At 35.2% G+C, this 20,251-nt stretch overlaps 3 protein-coding genes across 4 annotated transcripts; 1 reads left to right on the top strand and 2 right to left on the bottom strand.

Moving 5' to 3' along the window:
- Positions 1 to 45: 45 nt before the first annotated feature.
- On the bottom strand, positions 46 to 9,300 carry LOC105343772 (histone-lysine N-methyltransferase SUV39H2). Its single transcript, XM_011451242.4, has 6 exons — positions 9,004 to 9,300; positions 7,415 to 7,494; positions 6,164 to 7,024; positions 5,654 to 5,806; positions 2,708 to 2,837; positions 46 to 2,204 (listed from the first exon to the last, which is right to left on the bottom strand). The coding sequence occupies exons 1-6, from the start codon at positions 9,176 to 9,178 to the stop codon at positions 1,684 to 1,686; spliced, it is 1,920 nt and encodes a 639-aa protein (XP_011449544.3). The 5' UTR covers positions 9,179 to 9,300; the 3' UTR covers positions 46 to 1,683.
- Positions 9,301 to 9,437: 137 nt separating this feature from the next.
- Positions 9,438 to 16,667, top strand: LOC105340994 (kelch-like protein 24). Of its 2 annotated transcripts, none has more exons than XM_011447268.4 (2): positions 9,438 to 9,583; positions 11,311 to 16,667. In XM_011447268.4, the coding sequence occupies exon 2, from the start codon at positions 11,325 to 11,327 to the stop codon at positions 13,089 to 13,091; it is 1,767 nt and encodes a 588-aa protein (XP_011445570.3). In that variant the 5' UTR covers positions 9,438 to 9,583; positions 11,311 to 11,324; the 3' UTR covers positions 13,092 to 16,667. The 2 variants fall into 2 exon arrangements, with proteins under 2 accessions (XP_011445570.3, XP_019928029.3); XM_020072470.3 differs by having other exon boundaries at positions 9,541 to 9,662.
- A 2,506-nt stretch (positions 16,668 to 19,173) lies between these two features.
- LOC117682365 (uncharacterized) lies at positions 19,174 to 20,244 on the bottom strand. Its single transcript, XM_034449720.2, has one exon. It carries the CDS (start codon positions 20,242 to 20,244, stop codon positions 19,174 to 19,176), a length of 1,071 nt encoding a protein of 356 aa, XP_034305611.2.
- Positions 20,245 to 20,251: the final 7 nt, after the last annotated feature.

Here is a 20,251-nt window from a genome sequence, read left to right as displayed (position 1 = left end):
AAGTGATCAAATTTATTCCCACCGAAATACCAATAGCACGACATCTCAAAGTTAAACAAGTTTTTATTTTAGAAACGTCATTCAAACATAATACATTTGGAATTGCCATTTAAAATAAGTTAACAGTCCATGTGTTCTTTTAAATACTTTCAATCTGTTGGTATTCTCAAAAACATTCCCATCATGTTATTATAATTGAAGCAACAAAAATACATGGGTGGGCCCGCAAGCTGTTACAAATATTACCCGGCATCAGAGATTGAAAAATAAAATTGTTATGCACAATAAAATGAGCCCAGTATCGAGCAGTTTTCACAACATTACATTATTACTTCTACCACATATACAATCAAACGTATATATGACTATCTAAGGCTATTTTTCATTCCAGGAAAATTGTGTGTACATGTTTACATTTACTTATCTACCTTTTACATGCAATTGCTCTGACACTTTCCTTTTGAAACATGCTTACAATATAATATGTTACAAGTACACAAATATCTCATATTAATTATAACTTTAATGAGAAAACTATATATAATATAATGAGCAAACATACATGTATTTCTTTAAATTCCCTGCCAATAAAAAAAATCCAACAAAGATTTTTCTCAAGATAGACGATACACAAGAGATGATGAATCTACGCAACAAGCAACATAAAACTGTGCTGTTTTCCCCTCTATGACATGACATTCTCAAATTACTAATAAACTACTTACACTAGAAATTGACACATTCTTTTAATGTGTTTTATCATGCAAACTTCTAAACTTCAAGACATGTTCTTTATTACAATATTCCAATATGCAGAGAGAAATAGAAAACACACTAAACACTTATTTACAAATATCAGTTATGGTAAACTTGCATCTTCATGTTTCACCTGTATTACATTTCCATGCACTTTACATCCACTTTACATCCATATGACAATCATATTTATAGTTGTATTAAACTTGCGTAATGTCTTCATGAATCTATCAAATTCATTTAAATTAATCTTGGAGGCTTTACAGTATCAGAACACAAATAGACAGTGATTGCAGCTACAAATGATTATTCACTATACATATAATTACATATCGATCAGACTGATGCTAGCAAATTTCATAATAAAATACAAAATAAATTTTACAACAGAATTTAGCCTTGAGCCATGATAAGAATTCCTTAATCCTCTGTTATAAAATTAACAAAAGGTTTCTTTTGAAATAAATTGTAAAATATATTTCTCATTAACAGTAATTTATTCTTAAAAGATCCTGTTAATTATGAACAAATTCCTCTTTTACTTTTAAGTCTCTTTAAATTCCATTCTTACAAATTTCTACCTTCAGATCACATATAACAGAAAAAATCTAATTTCAATTCTACAGGCACAGCTAAGTTCATTTCATCTTATCATTTGGTAAATATCTGTTATTGAATTGGCACACATTCTAGATCTCTCAACCCCTAGGACAATTATTTTACTTTTAAAAAATCTGACATTGAAACAACCATTCATCTCATAAGATCAAACAAAGATGTCTTTTTTTTTTTTTTTTTAGATCAAACGATTTCTCCGACAAAGACGTCTTTTTTCATTATTACATTGAAACCTTCTATGAAAATAATTAAATGCCACAATGAAAATTGACTAAAAAAAAGATGACTGCTACATTAGATAGTGGTCCATTAGAACAGGTACTTCCTACAGTTCTTGGCCCCACACTGACACACTATCTTATACTGGTCGGTAACAGACTTAGGGAGCAGTTTCTCGGGGGTCTTCTTTGGAGCGTTTTCCACGCTTTTCCCCACGCTTCCACTCGGAGCATCACCAGTGGCAACCATTTCTGGTCTACTAGTTTCACTTTCCCTTTCATCGTGGTTCTTTTGGCTTTCACTTTCCCTTTCATCGCGGTTCTTTTGGCTTTCACTTTCCCTTTCATCGCGGTTCTTTTGGCTGCTACCTTCGTCTTTTTCAACATCAGTGTCGGCGGTATCACATTCAGTTTCTGTTTCCACCGCGGTGTCGGTCTCCCCCTGAGTGTCGTCTGCGGTGTCTTCGTCCTCTGTGGCAGTGTTGTCGTCGCTGACCAGGTTGTTGGGGTCGTTTGACATCTCCACTGACTGGGCACTGGAAGCCTGCAGAAGTTTGGCCTGTTTTGTGATGTCCACATTGTCCAGAGTAGGGGCTGCATTTGTGGTGTCCCCTAAAACAAAGAATGTACAAGGGTACAATGAAATTGAGGTGTTTAACATTGTCCTGTTTGTAATTGCAAACTTATACAGCATCAACTATGGCTTAAAATAGCAATACTTAATATTCTGGTTATTATCTTCAATACTCTGTCAAAAATATGGAATAAAGAAAACCGATATTTTTCTGAAAAAACAAAAGGAATCAAATCTTGTGAATTTATTAATGGGACATGGTTAATTGCAATATTTAATTTAGTAACATTAACTTTCAAGTTTTTTAAACGAGAAAAAACACCCAGACGGTCACAGAATTTTCCATCAGATGTTTCTTAAGAAATTAGAGATGATATCTTTGGTCATCAAACTATCATTAAGTAAAGGAAAAATTCAAACTATTTTAGCTTTAAAACTTGACTATTTCCCATATCTTTATGTAGAACTCTTCTTCTTACGAAGATAAAAATATTATAAAAACCATCGAGCCCTCTTAAGCTAACAAATCTGTTACACTTACCTGTCATCATGTAGTCAAAAGTCAGCTCCTCTCCTTTCTCAATGTCTCTCTTGGAGAACAATGCTATACGAGGTAAGCGGGGGTCTAGAGTATTGATCCACACAGCAAACACTTCTAAGTTGGGGTCACACTATAAAATGGAAACCTTCGTATAAACCATATTAATAAAATTTGGCCAAGTTACATGTACCTTTTAATGAGTCATTAGACCTTGGGTGTTGAGACCCAAAACTGGTCAGGTTTTTTTATTTCATTAGGCCTAACCAAAAAAAATAGGTTTGTTTCCGCTTTCCCGACCGACCCTAACTTAAACCCACCGACCCCAAATTTTTTTTCGAGTTTTTTTCATAAATTTCCTTTTTTATCTGATTTTTGTTAAAATTTTGTTTTTATCCGATTAAAAAATTTATTGTGTCCTCTGAATTTAAGTCGTAAAAACGCTTATAGAACTTATGTAGATGTTTGTTATTTACAAATGGCAGCACATGTCGTGCCAGTTGAGCTCGAGAAATGTTCCAACCAGCCTTGGAAAAAGTTCATCAGATCATTTAAACAATGGCAACAAATATTTGGGTTGTTTTTTTTTTTATCTTACCCAGTTTAATAGATAAATGGTTTAATATGCACAATTGAACAGATGGAGAGGGAAAAAAAAAAAAAAAAAAAAAAGCCGACCTACCGACCCTATTTTTTTTTCAGCCTGAAAGCGGTAACAAACCTAGTTTTTTGTTAGGCCTTAGCAAGGACAAATAATTTAAGCACAAACAAATAATGCTTTAAACTTGACTTAGCACACTAATCTCATGCTTCCCTCATGATTACTGGCCATATTGTATTTTGTTTTTTGCCTAATTCAAATGATTTTGTTCAAAACCTATATACTCGTACATATATATGCTCATGAATTTAAGTTTGTTGATACATGTGTAAATATATTTGACAAATTCTTAGCTGAGGTTTCCATTTTTATTATGTGATTCTAGATATAATGGCATGTGGTGAAATCTAACTTTTTTTCCTACTTGTCCATTTGGACAAGTGACCAAGATATTTACTTGTCCGAACTTCAACTTCACTTGTCCAAAAATTTTTCAATATTAAAGATCATATATTGTTAACTTGAAAACTACAGTTCTGTATTACTAAAATAAAGTCATTTATTGATTATTCTTGCCATAATTAATAACCTGACTTCTTAAATGGAAACTTAAAGTGTCTTTCCTAAATGTATTGGTTCCATATAACATTAAACATGATTTGTCAGCTGTAGCTTTGTCATGGGAAATTACAAGACATTTTAAATTTAGCATCAGGTTTTAAAATACGTTACTCTTATATTGATTTCTCATCTGTTTTTAACCGGGTTTTCCAACGGAAAAATCCGGTTATTAAAATGGTGAAAATGGCGGGCGGGCGGCTGCCAAAAGGGTACCCTCATTGTACGGATAACTCCTCCTACAGTTCTCAAGATAGGAAGTTGTTCTTTTGCAGATCAATTGTACATATATCAGAGGTGTGCATATTGCTAGGATTTTGATTTCCGATAATTAATCGAAAAAATACCAGCTTTTGAACTTAGTCATTTTTTGGCAAAATATTGTATATACGGTACCCTCATTGTACGGATAACTCCTCCTACAGTTCTCAAGATAGGAAGTTGTTCTTTTGCAGATCAATTGTACATATATCAGAGGTGTGCATATTGCTAGGATTTTGATTTCTGAAAATTTATCGAAAAAATACCAGCTTTTGAACTTAGTCATTTTTTGGCAAAATATTGCATATAGGGTACCCTCATTGTACGGATAACTCCTCCTACAGTTCTCAAGATAGGAAGTTGTTCTTTTGCAGATCAATTGTACATATATTAGAGGTGTGCATATTGCTAGGATTTTGATTTCCAATAATTAATCGAAAAAATACCAGCTTTTGAACTTAGTCATTTTTTGGCAAAATATTGCATATAGGGTACCCTCATTGTACGGATAACTCCTCCTACAGTTCTCAAGATAGGAAGTTGTTCTTTTGCAGATCAATTGTACATATATCAGAGGTGTGCATATTGCTAGGATTTTGATTTCCGATAATTTATGAAAAAAATACTAGCTTTTGAACTTAGTCATTTTTTGGCAAAATGTTGCATATACATGTAGGGTACTCCATTTCACTGGATAAGGGTTGACATGGATTAAGGATACAGTTTACATAAAAGAAAACCTGGTTTGCTGTCACATTGACAGCTTTTCACTTGTTTAAACTAAACATGGAAAGTCATCATAGTCTATCAATGATGAATCAAACCTAATATAAATTACATTTCTTTCCATAATCTTTAAGTTTATCTTTGCTACCTGTTCTTCCTTTCTTTTTGATAACGTGTGTTTGGTACTGTGTAAGAACTAAGATCCACACCTTTACAGTTCAATATTGAAAGTTGTTTGTAATTAGTGAACTTCAATCCCGATCAAGAGTAACTCAATTGCATTTCAATTTGAAGTCGGGATCGAAATTCAAAATAACTAATCGATAAACTTATAACGGGACTACGGAAAAACTTATCACAAAACTTTCTTTACTTTTTAAAATGTTGGAGACTTCTTTACATAAAAATGCACTTGTCCAGTCGGACAAGTGGCCAGCAATATTCACTTGTCCGTATATTTTTTTAACTGGTACCGGACAAGCGTTAATGTCGAGCCCTGATGGCAAGAGGGTCGGGGAATAACTCAATGTTTTTTCAAATGAAAATGGGGTTATTCCCCTTTGCAATAAGGAATGAAGCAGCATTCTGAACATATTCTTCAATGCCTGAGAAATTTACATCAATTTTATTTTTTTTTACTAGAAATTCATCTGTGAAGAAGCAACCTGGTGCTAAATTAAACAATGTTACGCAGAGAGATTAAGGCAAACTAGGTCTCAAAAGGTGAACAAAAAAATCCTTACTGAATGATTAATGAAGTGAGACACATTGCCATAGTACCCGGCATCGACCGTGAAAGGGCAGTCCCCGGGGTTGTAATCTAGGTCAAAGAGGTAGGTTCTGCCCACAGCGTCGTACTGCTTCCCTCGCCGCTCGGCCTCCTTGTCAGTGATTACCTGTACAACACCCAACAAGTCTGTTACCAACATATTCTTGGAAGATAATATATTTGTAATCATATTCCTCAAACACCTACCAGTATGCAACATGAATACATGAAAAACATCACTAAGAGGTTTACTAATTGTCAAGTAAACCATTTTCAACAGGTGCAGTTTGTTTAAAATGATTTTTTAAAAGAATTTCATCAATTAAAAATGACTTGTTTTTTTTAATTCTTATCTTAAAGAATGCTAAATTCAAGACATCCAAATCATAAAAATGAAATTCTATTCATATTATTCAATTAATTTTCTGAAATGCAAATCACAAAATCTGGAAAACTTATTTAGCCAAAAAAAAAAGTTCCTTACTTCTCCTACATATTCCACCACAAAGGAGCCCTCCTTGATCTTCTGTAGCGTCTTGACACCCCAGCCCCGTCCGTTGGCCGTGCGGAACAGACACACCTTGAATTTCCTCCCCTGCTGGACGACGCGGTTCGGACACTCGGGCCCACACTTACACCTTTTGTTACATTCATAGATTGGGGTACCCCTGATGACCCGGAGTCTCTTTTTCTTGTAATACGCAAAAGTGGATCCGCATTGGGCCGGACAGCACGTCTTCTGGTTACTGTGGCAGTCTTCGCACTCACATCCAACAATCGGGTCGTCCGGGATGGTGATCCCCTCCCCGGAGCGGTAGTCATTTATGTACACAAAGTTCTCAGGGGGACCCTCCAAGTCGACCAAGTTTTCAACCACAATCCCCGCAGGATCAGAATTAATTCCATTCAAATGTCTCTCCCAGTCTTTCAGGGCTTTCTGCACCTCCACTCGCTTCTGTTTGTAGAATTTGGATCTTGGGTTTAGCTGCTTCATGCCCGGGGCAGAGGCCTTTCGGAGCACGTTCCTGGGTTCTCCGTAATTTCCGTTAATTCCCCTGTACACCGGACGCTTTCCTTTCTTGGTGGGACTAGACAAGGACATGAGACCCAGCGGAGACAAAGTATCTCGCACTGGAGCGAGTTTGTGGAAAATCTCATCTACTCTGTTGCGCTTGGGATGACGGGCCAGGTCATCTTCATTATCCACCATCCTGCGCTTTTTGCCTTTAGCTTGATACTCTTTGAACTCTGATAAAAGGTCTTCACAGGACAGATTGTCTTTGGGCTCCCAAGAATTGTAAGCATTGCTCCAACCTTTCCACTTTATGAGGTAGAAATCTTTACCCTTAAAAGAGGCATATTTGGTTGATAAATCAATGGATTGACACGAGTTTTCATAACACATACAACAGATAAATCTATTCTCTAGTCTACCATCAATAATTTTGAGGTTGCTATAATAATATCGATTTTCAGTATTGTCTTTTTAAGTTTGATATCAAAATAGATTTTAAAGTAAATGAATTCAACTGACTTTGATTTGCCAGCACTCAATACTGATAACTTAAAATCTGATGATATGAAACATGTGCAAAATATGTTAGAGACACATTGTGTACAGCAATTACTTCAATGCAACATCTGTACACTTAGGCAGATCAATATTTTAATTGAGCATGATGAGAAATTTCAGTATTCATTTTATTCAACAGGTGTCAGCTTGTAGAAATCTCACCTCCTCTTCTACATGATCCAGGATCTGTTCTACTTCCCAGTTATCATCATCATCCCACTTAATTTCACCTTTTTCCACCACTGCATGGAAAAGAAGAAAGATTTATTTTATTTTTAAAATACTGGTACACAAACATGAGGATGTGTAAGAAGGGGTCAGCTGAGTTTAAAGCGTACGGTACCTGTATATCTTCCTGCCTTACACTTCAATAGTTTACATGCTCACCAAAATGGGGGGGGGGGGGGGGGGGGGGGGGGGCAACTCCATGTTAGTTCACTTTAGGGTTGGATACCGGTACACGGTACCAATACCGTACCGAATACTTGCTTTAAAAATACCGGTAAAATACCGTTTCAGTTAATACCGGTACTAATAACGGTATTTCTGTATCTTTGAAACCTTTTCATACAATTAAAATGATTTTAAAAAACGATTACAGACTCGCTAAATTCGAATTCTCCGCGCATTAAAAGGATAGGCTAATTAACGAAATATGCGCTTTATCATTCTTAGTACGATCCTTGATTCGACTGCCTATACTTTAATAAATCAATGCATAAATTTAAAAAAAACAAACTAAAATACATTTACAATGATAGTGTATAATTTTATTCTGACAATAAATGTAAATTAAAAAAAGACAAACTAGCGCAAAAGTTTTTTATTTATTTCCGTTCTATTTTCTGATGTTTCGTCAATTAGTGCGACCAAACAATGGCTGACAACCGGGTAAACCGCTCGGCTGTTTAGTCTCATTTCAGTAGGAAATCAGATGGTGGTGTTTGCAACAATTGCCAGTTATTTTGCCTGGGAATAAGGGAAAACTCAAGGAACTTTACTAAACATTTGAGAATCAGATTCAATTTATTTGTCTGTTGATCTTTTATTAAACGATTGAAGCTTATACATGCATAAACATAGTTTGTAAACTCATATGTTATTGTATATATATTATACTATCTTTATAAATTATAACACTGAAAGATCAAAATCACATTTATTGAAAAAAATAATTATCATTCTCATTTATTGAGGTCTAGTACCGTATCGTTAAAAATACCGTATCATTTCAAAGATACCGGTATGGTATCGTACCGTTTCATCCTTAACGGTATCCAACCCTAGTTCACTTTTTTATATAGTCAATTTAAGAAAAATGTTGGCTGCAGAAAAAAGTGGGGGGGGGGGGGGGGGGCTCCTACTCCTGCTATTTGCCTGAGACATTATAATTTACTTGAACTGGTTGAAGGTTGTGCATGACAAAAGAGTAAAGCATGGTTTGTAATTCTTATCATTCAATATAAAAAAAAGAACAATGTTTAAATGATAATATAAAGACTCACTTGGAGCTGAAAAAGAAATCTGCATTGATTCATGGTTGTGAGGGTATGAAAATTCTTAATCAAAACAACTTGCTTTCTTTTAGAAACATTTTGTCTATACCACATACATTTCTTCTCAAGTGTGAACTGAATGTACAGTAAAACAGGTAGAAAGATACCTTTCAATGTTAATAATTAAATATTAATGAAACTAAACAAATGTCTATAATATATACAAATGCTACATTCAAATAGCACTGAACTCACATTTGCTAACTAATTTTTGTGCAACAAATGGCCCCACTTTTTTCAGGGTTAAATACAGCAAGTATCGGTTGGTGTCCGTGGAAAACTTCAACTGGTTCTTCTGACAAGTTCGCTGCAGATCCAGGATGTCCGACAAGCATGGTACACGAGATTCAAAGATTTCTATTATTCCCATTTTCTTTCCTTAACAATCATCGACAATACTGCATTCTATTGGGGGAAATATAACGAGAACATGTCTTGTGTTTTCCTCAATGCAAAAAATGGCGCGCATTTGAATGTTGTGGCTAATATCCGGTTTGTTATTTGATTGGCCAAATATTTCTACGAAAAAAATGTAGGGTCCCGCATAGTATTCGTTTTTCCACAATAGTATGAAAATGTTTTAGTAATCCTTTTTAATATTTTTAAACATTGTACAAAATAATCAGTCCATCTAATTTAATTTATTAATTATTATTCCTCATATTTCATCGGGCTCGATAATTGTTCTTATTTGTATGCACGAATCGGGATCGAAATGATATTGAACAGGGAAAGAAATATTCCACTGACAGTGACAGACTATTGACGTTACTTTGTAAGTAAGAAAATAATATCATCCCCTCGTGCAACTTGTTTCGAAGGTGATATAGCATCGCTGCTGTGCGCGTGTGTGTGTATGTATGTTCAGCTTATTGGCAAGATTTAAAAAAAAAACCCTCGCACGAATGTTAATCAAACTTATAGTACTTATAGTACACTTCTTTGGCATGGTAATTTACCGTAAAAGGACAAACACTATATGTTTTCGAGTATATTGGTTGACTATTTATGAAAATATCGTTAAAATAACACGTGTTAAACATTAATTTTATGTAGGACCTAACAACACTGATTTTCGGTTTCACTATTGTGAAAATAAAGTGAAAACAAGTAATAGCTTTCCAAAAAGCTTGCCTGACTAAACAAAATTATTTAATGGAAGCATGCATGTATCAATTAGGCTATCTAATTAGAAATGAATTTTAATTTTCGCTGCATAGATTTATAAACGGAACGTGCAAATTGAACATGTACATATATCACTTGAAATTCATTCATTTTATTAATTCAATTTTTTAGGAATGTACACATATCATATATGTGTGTGTAAGCTTGAAAGCTGGAGATTAAATAGTCATTCTTTTCTAAATTGTATTTGTTATATTAAGATGCAAAATCAACTAAAAGGCATTTTTTAAAATTTCCAACCATATGAAATATGATGGTATACAAACTCGTATTGTTTTTGAATGTGTTTGGGCAGTTTCATCAAAATCATCTTGACAGGCAAATCCATGATATTTCCATTTATCATATAAAGTTAAGAAAAGTGCCAGCTGCAAAAAAGTGGGGAGGGGGAAGCAGCCCCCCTCACCCCAACCCCCGATGCTACGTGCCTGTGATGTAAACACATGGTGTGCTCTGGGGTATTCGCATGATCTCAACAGACTCGTCAACTAATTGGTGCGCAAAAACTATGAATGAGACATTATGGCGCGAAATCCTGCTATTACCGTTCACGCAACGAATGAACTCATCCATTGGCAGAGATCCATGGGGAGGGGGTCAGATGAATGTTTTGACATTTGTCTTGTAACAGCTACATACATGTATATTATACTTTGGATCGGATGTTTTGGAAGAAATCTAACGAATTAAGAAACACACTTGATTAGTAATTGTTAAATGTAATAATGTACATTTAGTAAGACACGCGAGTTATGATCCCTTTTGAAGATGAATGAAATCGCCCAACTGAACGAAAATCGGGTCACACCCCGCTTTGGCGATTTAGTTCCTCCAGTAAACATTCCAGCTGTGTAAATATATATTTGTTTTAATCCAAACTGTCCTGAGCATGCTGAGATTATAGATTTGAGATTATAAATCATTTTTGCCAATAAGATTTACACCCAGGCAGATAAAATCTTACTATTGAAAAACCACAATCATTTAAGATACCAGTGAATAAAATTTATTGAAAAGTGTTCATATTTATAAATTGAGGCAATTCATCTAAAAGGAACTATAAACATATGCATTGGGATAAAACTACATGTATGTAATGATTTCCTTGTCTATAGGTCTATACATTCATTCAGTCATTGGATGTGTACATTTATAAGAACAATGAGAGATCAGACAACAATTGTTTAAATTGCATGTATGCGTATTAAACTGTTCAAAGTAACATTTTTCCTGACAACTTGAAACCATTAAAAGAATAAGAGATGAACTGTACTGACATACATTTTTACACCATTAGAAATTTATATATTGTAGATTAATTCTGGACCATGGATCGGTCGGAATCCCGGTGTTCGATGAATTCCGAAGAAGAGGAGGAAGTCTCTTCGTCTTATTCCAGTGAAAAACATTCCGGGAACCTCATCAAAAACTTTGAGTACTTCAGGCGCGAGGGAGGCTACAGTGATGTCATGCTCAAAGTCGGCCAGAAGTCGTTTCCCTGTCACAAAATCATTCTAGCCGCTGGCTCACCTTACTTCAAATCCATGTTCGAGTCCGGAATGGAGGAGAGCAGGAAATCTTGTATTGAGATGAAGGAGGTGGACGAAAACGTGTTTGAGAAGATTCTTCATTTCATTTACACTGGGAAGGTGGAAATCACATCCTGTATTTTACAGGAACTTTTCGGCCAGTCCTGCATGTTTCAGGTCACGGCGCTGGTTGACTTGTGCGTGAGGCATTTCCGCCTGCACATGACTGAAAATAATTGTTTGGCTGCGCTTACTCTAGCCGATTCTCATGCTCATAAAGATCTGTACAATTACGCGAAGGAGTACGTCTGTATGAATTTTGGTGTTGTGTCTCAAGAGGAAGACATCTGTAGACTTTCAGCCGATTGTATCAAAGACATTCTCTCCTACCCAAAGCTGGACTGTGAAGGAGAGGAGCAAGTGTTTGAGTTTGCTGTGAGATGGCTAGATTTTGAAGAAGAGAGAGAGAAGAGGAAACATCACATCTACAAGATTCTCAGCTGTGTGAAGTTCCCCCAGATGAAGACAAGCTATCTCACAAGTGTGGTAGCCAAATCTGCCTATCTGGCTGATGACGAGGGGAAAGAGTTACTAGAAAATGCCATGATTTACCACCTCCTGCCTTCCAGAAGGCCATTGCTGCCTTCCTACCAAATCACTCCGAGGTCCTCCAAACACATGGAGGTTGCAGTGCTTTTGGGAGGTCGCCTCGCCGATGGCTTGAGCAATGATGTGGAGTGCTACAAGCCAGACACCAGGGAATTCTTTGCACTGAAGCAGCTTCCGTTTAAGAAGAGAAACGAATTTGCAGCTTGTGTGGTTGGAAACGATATTTACGTTTCTGGGGGACTAAGGAGTGGAGAGTTCTGGAAATTTGATTACGACTTTGCGACCTGGATCCGTGGAATCACTCTTTTGCAGCCCAGACGACGCCACGCAATGGCCGCTGTGGATGAGAGCATCTACGTGCTTGGGGGCTTCGATGAAGACAGTGTCTTGGACTCAATTGAGGTCTGGAAACCTGGAAATAACCAATGGAAATTGTATGGAAATCTCGCAAATCCTGTGGAAAACATGGGGTATGTCGCCTATGGAACATGCATTTATCTCTTTGGCGGTAAAAACCAGGAAGAGGTTGTGACAAACACGGTCCAGTGCTTCGATACGCGGACCGGCCAAGCCACCATTCTGGAACAGTCCTTGCCGGCGTCGGACATGTGCGTAAGTGCAGCCGTACTCAATAACCTCATCTACGTAGTTGGACTGGAAGGATCGTTCAAATTCCACCCAGACAACAAGACGTGGGATGTTCTCCCGGACATGACGTGTCCGCGGGACTTTGTCAGTCTGACGGTTCTCGATGAGAAACTGTACGCCTTCGGGGGGAGGCGTAGGGGGGCCCAGTCTGACCTGTACACAGACATCATCGAGTTCTATGATCCCGTGAAAAGTGAGTGGAAGAGGTGTGGAACTATCCCGGTCCCCATGTATTCCTATGGGTGTGTCCGGGTCATCCTAGGGGAGAAATATCTGAATGCCAATTCAAGCAATCTTGCCGCAAGCTGAATTTGTTAAAAGAATTTTTGAATGTTGCTTGTTACTTAATGATATGAATGTTTACACAAAATTTTATGTACTTAACAAATCCTTAACTACAAATTTTCCTTATGATAAAAGAATGATATGATCTTACTATTTTTACATTTTACTAAATAATGTACATGATGTATACATCTACATTTATATGCATATAATTGTATATATGTGGCTAATGGTGGAACCAGTTCATATAGACACATGGGGTAATGCATTGTCAAAATATAAAAATAATGTAACTTGTAACAGCTGTAATAATACATTAGGGCTGCATGGTGACAGACGATGCTTTAAATATATTATCACCAAATGAAACTAATTCAAGCATCATTTGTTACCAGACAATGTGGGCTTATTATACACTCATGTAATTTTAGCAAAAATCCAAAGCTTTAAATAACAGTGTTCTTAATCACCATGATTTTGTTAACATGCTTCTACTTTGATTGAAAAAATTGAAATTATCATTATTAGTAAAATATATGTTATATGTTTATTACAGAAATTTACTCACTCATTTTTGTGTTCTATAGTAGTAAAATGTTCATGTATTGAGCATGTTGAATTTTGAAATTATGATATGTTAGGTGAAGTTGCTTTTACCATCAAGCCAGTAATTTTTGGGGCTGTAAAATAAAATTTGATTAACCCATTAGTTTTGACAAGTGAACAGAAGTTTAATTCCAGCAACTTAAATTTGGCAATCTGGTCTTTTCTTCTAAAATAAGACAAAATTTGTGCTCCATCAAATAACCTGCAGCTATTACAGGTAGATATATTGTTGATGAAAGTATTGTAAATGTAATTGTCTTAATCTACATCAGGAAATTGTTCAAGCATGTGCAGTATTTTTACAGCAAGGTTATTTTTTACTTAGTCTTCCAGTTACGTTGGTTACTATCCAAGCATTAGATTCACTTGAGGTGTATTTTATTTGCAAATTACATCCAAAGTTCCCTTCAAAAAAGAAAAAATCTACCTACGCTGAGGGATTAAATGAGATAAGTTACACATATCTTTGCTGTCAATTAAGTAAGCAATTATGTTCCTTTTACCCAGGGTCAAGGTTACCAAAGAAAGAATTTCATCGCTATTCTAAGATTTATACAAGATCGCATGTAATATGGAGAATTCAGTCATATTTTACTGCTAAATGACCGGTATTATATAAGTTACCAAAGATAAAATGTTTATGCAGTTCTAAATTCAACTAGGCAAATCAAGTTAATGATAATCTTCTAAAGATACATCTCAGAAAAAGTCCTGGCCTATGGATTGATATACCAATTTGTTACATGTATGAATAATTGTGTAGTGAAAATTTGAATTTTTTAAATTTAATATCCTGGGCATTGTATTGATAACTTATACTTGCTTGACAGTATTGATTTTGAATATGGTGTGTTGTATATCTGGAGCTCACAGTGTACATTCAGTTCTAGGTACCGTAGTCAGTTTTAAATGTCATTTACAAGGAATATGTCTGTTAAACGGGCACAATATACAGCTGTGATCCAAATTATTGGTGCAACATCCACTGGAATTAGATGTATATATGGAATTTTTTAATATTTGTTGAATGATGTAAAACTATAGTGAACCAGTTTAGATAAGTGTGTCATTGTGTCATGTAATCATGCATAAATTCCAGGTCGAATTTTTCATTAACAAATGCTAACAGACTTTTTGATCCATGCTATAAATCTTCCGTATTTTGAGTAGAGGTAATTTTAGGGGGGAGGGGGTGCTCGAGTAAGGGAGAAGTGCCACTTTCTTTTTAACAAATAGGCGTGCCGGATTGAAAGAAGACTCGCTGTTTATTCAAAACTTATATGGTTACAACTGTTAGATTGTACAGTTATCGTTAATGTTTCTACAGTCTCTCTATTTTTGGATGAACAATTTCTAATTTATGAATATACATGTAAGGTTATGTGAATATTCAACAGATTCAGCAGGGAGACTTTGGAGACTTTCATTTTTCATAAAGGGAATAGTGAATTCTTGTACCAAAGATTTTATTCCACTTGACTCCAAAATTATTCCATTAAAAGAGGTTTTACTGTAGATTGCCATAAAAAAAAATCAAAACTTATATCATGTGGGCAGTGCTATGAATTCACCTAATGTCCTTTTGTCATCTTCCTCTGTTATTTTCTTCAAACTTTAATGGTCAACATGCAATGTACATGTATCTATACATTGCCACAGTGTATTAAATTTACGTAATTTGTTTAATATTCATTATGTGTCATTAATTGTCAAATGTTCATCTTGTTACATGTACAATTGCAAATAAGACAATGTTTTTAAAATAAGAAGTCAGGGGAAAGTTTTTTATTTTTTGATAACAGTGTTAATAATTTCAATTTTATGATATTGATTATATTTCATTGGATATAATATGGATATGTTATAAACTTCTTGTTTTGTGATTTGTGCAATGAATGGTGCATTTTTAAAAAAAAGAAATCTAACAAAGTCATGTCATGAATTCTGGTATATGACCTTAGTTATATTCAATTTGGTCAAATGAGATCAATAATTAAAATAATTGATTATGATAATTTTATTCTTGCTAGCCAAGGGCCACAACCCTTACTCTCAGAAAGATGTTGCTATTATACATGCATAATGTATTTTCTCTTGGTGTTCGTATGTATTACATGTAATTGCATTCACCCTTTAGCTTCCTTTCTTAGTTTAAGCCAGTATCTAATATAGTTATTTTTGCCTCGTATTATTTTCGCCCTCCTACACTTCCAAATGATTTTGACCCTCTTGAATTCGCCTGGGCTCAGTAAGAAATATATACTCTTTGCTAATTAACACAGTGGTCCAAAAATTGTTTTGATTTTGCCCAGTCTAAAGTTTGCCCACTAACAGTAAGGGGTGCATTAAAAAAAAAAAAAACGAGCGATTATTTCCCTGCATGTATACAGTATCTATGAGATCTTTTTAGTTGTTTGTCTAGTCGTTTATTGTTGCTATATTTATATGTTTACATAGTGCTTGTATTTTTTATCAACACAGGAACCTGTTTAATTTTTCTCTGTTTCCCTACTTTTAAATGCAGTGTTACAGAGAAAAATTGCATGGATCCTGGAAATAGTATTTTAAAACATGGCTTATGAAGTCTTTTGGAATAAAATTCAAATTACAAGGCAAGAAAACAAATGCCTAAAAATCTAAATATATCATTGCTTTTATAAATACTAAATCATTTTATTGAATGATGAGATAAGTGAGAGGAAAGCATTCAGTTGAAAGTTAATAATGATAAATGCTCTAATGAATTTATATTACATTGTAATTTTTTTAAGTGATTTGCTCAAAACATTGATATTTCTTGTCTATAACTTATAATGCTTGCTTTGTATCTATTTACATGTTCTGTATACCTCTTGTAATGGTTCTATAATGTATTGTGACCTGTTGATGCGGCAATGAATAATTTACTATTTTCTTTGTATGATTTTGTCTTTTATGTAATAATTTATTATTTTTTCTCTATTGCATGTACCAAAATAAATCTTTGGTAGAAAAGTATAAAAATATATTTTGTGTTCCAAAATTTAGAGATAGCCAGAGTATAGGTGTGGTAACTCCCCTCTCACGATCTGCATTCTGCATTTCTTTTGATGGATTTTTTTTAAATGATTAACAAAAGAATACAAACTTTCTGTATTATTTTGGAAATAGAACATAAAAAAAAATTACTTGTGAAAGTCACTATCAATGTCTTAGAAATTGAAAAGTGTAATTTTACAGTATTGTATATTAACAATTGAATGAAATCTATATCCGTTACCAACATTTATAAATCGCTCAACTTGGTTCTCAACTCTCGACTCAAATCCTAAAAGCCAGTTGCAAAAATTTGAGGCCAATACACAGATTTATGGCTGAATATTTAACATGAGGAGAATTAGTGATTAGAGTGGGGATAGAGTGACTAATAATACTTGTAAATTTGGAAGGGGATACGTGTTCAACTCAGGATAATGTTATTCGGGTGAGTGATGTGGCCCACGGGCCTCTTGGCTTTTCATTTCTCTTAGATGTTGAACTCTGGTTTAAAAATGTGTTGAGTTTATTTAAGTTAATTTTTAGATAAAAATTCTAAAACAGAATGGGTTGAAAATAAGCTATCTTTGACACCATTATAACACCCCCCCCCCCCCCCGGGTAAATCTGGATTTTTTGGTAAATTGTTTATATTCTATATTTATCAATATTTATGTCCTGATTGTTAGACTTAAATTCTTTTATAGGAATTTCCTTTTATTTCATAGGAAATAATATTCCGCATTCGATATTCCGCATTCGAATTCGACAGGGTTTTCTACTCATTATACATGTACATCATAGAGGAAATTAACCCACCTTTGGAATCAGATTTTCCCCCATGAATTGTCCGATGAAGTTAAAATGTGTATTATAAATGTTTATCATATAAATGATTTAATCTTTTTTTCAATGCATAGGAAACTACACCAAAATAAATCTTGTATCATGCGCGGACCCCATTTTTTTTTTTTGGGGGGGGGGGGGGGGGGTCAGAGGGATATATGAGTTTGCCGGGGGTGTCAGAGGCATATCAAGAAATTTGAATTTCCCGCGCATGTATATGACTGTACAATTTTGTTGACCAACATTCGCAATGTGCAGGATAGATGTACACATTTCTACAAAGTTTCTTCTTCTGTGTTGTGCAATTACAGCCAAAAAGAAAAGTTAATGCAAGTGACTGGTAACAGTCTAGCCCCCCCCCCCCCCCAAAAAAAATATATATATCTGATTTATCAAAAGATAGATACAAACGCATGAAGGTGTTATATACTGGTTGATGTTTATGCATAACCCCAAAATTAATGTCAATTTTGAGGACCCCCCCCCCCCCCCCCCCCCAAACAAAAAAACACACTAAACAAACCAATAAAAAACCCTGCTTATCGATATAATCGTGTATTTCTCAAGAAAAACTTGAAAATCAAAGGCATATATTCAGCATTTTTCTCCTCCATATACACATGATACATGACTGTATATGTATATATACCATTAGACGTTTGATATGAATTTGTGTTGTCTCACAAATTAATTTTTCCCACGTGATGTGCAAATTGATTTTTCCGTGAAATTCGCGTGAGCGCTGTGTTTCTTCTCGTTCAATATTCACGTACATGATTGACTGCATGCGTGGCAATAAGAGGTACGTAATTAAGTCGAATCTCCATTGATTCGGGTACCTATAAAAGACTGAGTCAAATTTGACATCGATAAAGATTCACACAGATCTATCTCATATTGTATAGAGATTGTTATGTATAAAAATGTTAGTGATGTTCATATAATTTTAAGAATATCGGACGGAAGTTGTCGGGCCGGAATTTCTTAAAGAAAAACCAAAACAGAATATACATATCTGCTGTAGTTTATTCTTATCGTTATAAAATACATAAATCTTTTTACCAAGAAAAAAAAATAAATAAAAGGGCATGGCAATTTTTTTCTTCAAATTTTACTTTTTTCAAATTTCAATATTTACAATGCTTAATTGTCAATGCTCCGCCAAACTTATAGCGTCAGCTGTCGAGCGAGACACATGCATGTAGCTTACAATTCTTCATTATGTTTACAAACAATTAAGGCTCATGTCCTGTTTTTATTTTGTTCACATCTAGGTTGGTAAATAGAAAAAGCATTATTCAAAGCAGAATAAGAAGCAAAAACACATGAAACGGTTAAATTATGTTCATAAATAACTTACAGATAGAAAAATTTAAATGAACATCTTATAAAAACATAAAATATGGCACGAACTTTGTTTAGACAACAAAGAAATCTGAGCTTTGTATTTTGCACCTAACCTGAAAGCTGAAGGTAAACTTTTGGCCGACATTACTAAGTTAAGCATTAAAAAAATTGTAATTTGGAAAGTAAAATTAGACAAAAAATCGTGACCATGTCCCTTTAAAACTTTAAAATAAGATAATTTGGAGTTATTGAATGATTTGTGTTTGACAACTCGTGTAAAACTGAGATTGCCCTAACACACAAGCTGTAAATACTGGCTTAGGTGGTCCGTAAGACCAGGAAGTTTGGAAAATCCTGAAGGCAACTGGTCATTTTTCAGGAGATTATCTCGAATTTCACATCGACACAGTTGTTTCAGCTTCCGAGGCGATTTATAGTAGTCACTTGGCAGATATCTAGCGGCACTCTCCCGCATGTAGTAAATATGGGGGGACTTATTCTTCAAATCCGCTACGGTTTGACCATCGAAGTTTATGTGAAGGTTTTTGACCGCTCTCAGCAGGTATTCTAAACATTTTTCTAACATTACCATAGGATTATCGGATATGCCTTGCCCCATCGCTTCCTCGATAATCTGTTGGGATCCGAGGTTTCGGAGCACGTGTTCGAGTGGTTTTCCGTGTGGAGAGGCGCCATATTGGAGCAGAAGTAGAACTACTTCCGGTTTCAAATTTTCGCACGCCAAAGTAAGACACTGTGTTCCGATATGGTTATCGGATGAGGTATTGCTGGTCATCAGAAGAGTTGGGTGGCCGATAGGGACATCCATATAATACGCCCGACGCTGCTGAATCAGTTCCTTATACGCAGTCTTAGCCGGGCCCTTGAATAGTTTCTCACCTAACTCGTTGTTCGTGAAATCCACAACAAAACCAGCAGCCATTTTAATGACGTAGTAAGCTTTGTCCAGGGCTTCGTTAGACACCGCCAGATTATCATAGTACATGAAATCTCTCATGAACAGGCCCATGTCGATCCCGCGACTGTACTGAAGAAGCTCCAACAAAAATCGACGAATGGGTTTACTGTCCGTTACTTTAAGCTGGAAACACAAACCAAGTCCCAGATGAAGGGATAGCCAACAGTATTGGACCTCCTTAGGATTCATGTTGTGTGAACGTGTATAAGCCATGATATCATCAAGAGCTTGGTACAGAGTTAATTGTTCTTTGGTAATCATATCGTAGTATTTAAATCCAATCATTTCACACTTGCCTTCCAGCGTTCCATAGCCTGTTGCTGTCTGTTTCGTTAATCTCTCAAACGAATTGACCACTTTCTTCTTCGAAATTGCAACCCCCATTTTTAAA

Source organism: Magallana gigas, chromosome 4 (assembly GCF_963853765.1).
Source record: "Magallana gigas chromosome 4, xbMagGiga1.1, whole genome shotgun sequence".
In the NCBI taxonomy this organism is placed as follows: domain Eukaryota; kingdom Metazoa; phylum Mollusca; class Bivalvia; order Ostreida; family Ostreidae; genus Magallana; species Magallana gigas.
Note: the sequence above shows the minus strand (reverse complement) of the source record. Positions and strands in the feature narration are given on the sequence as shown.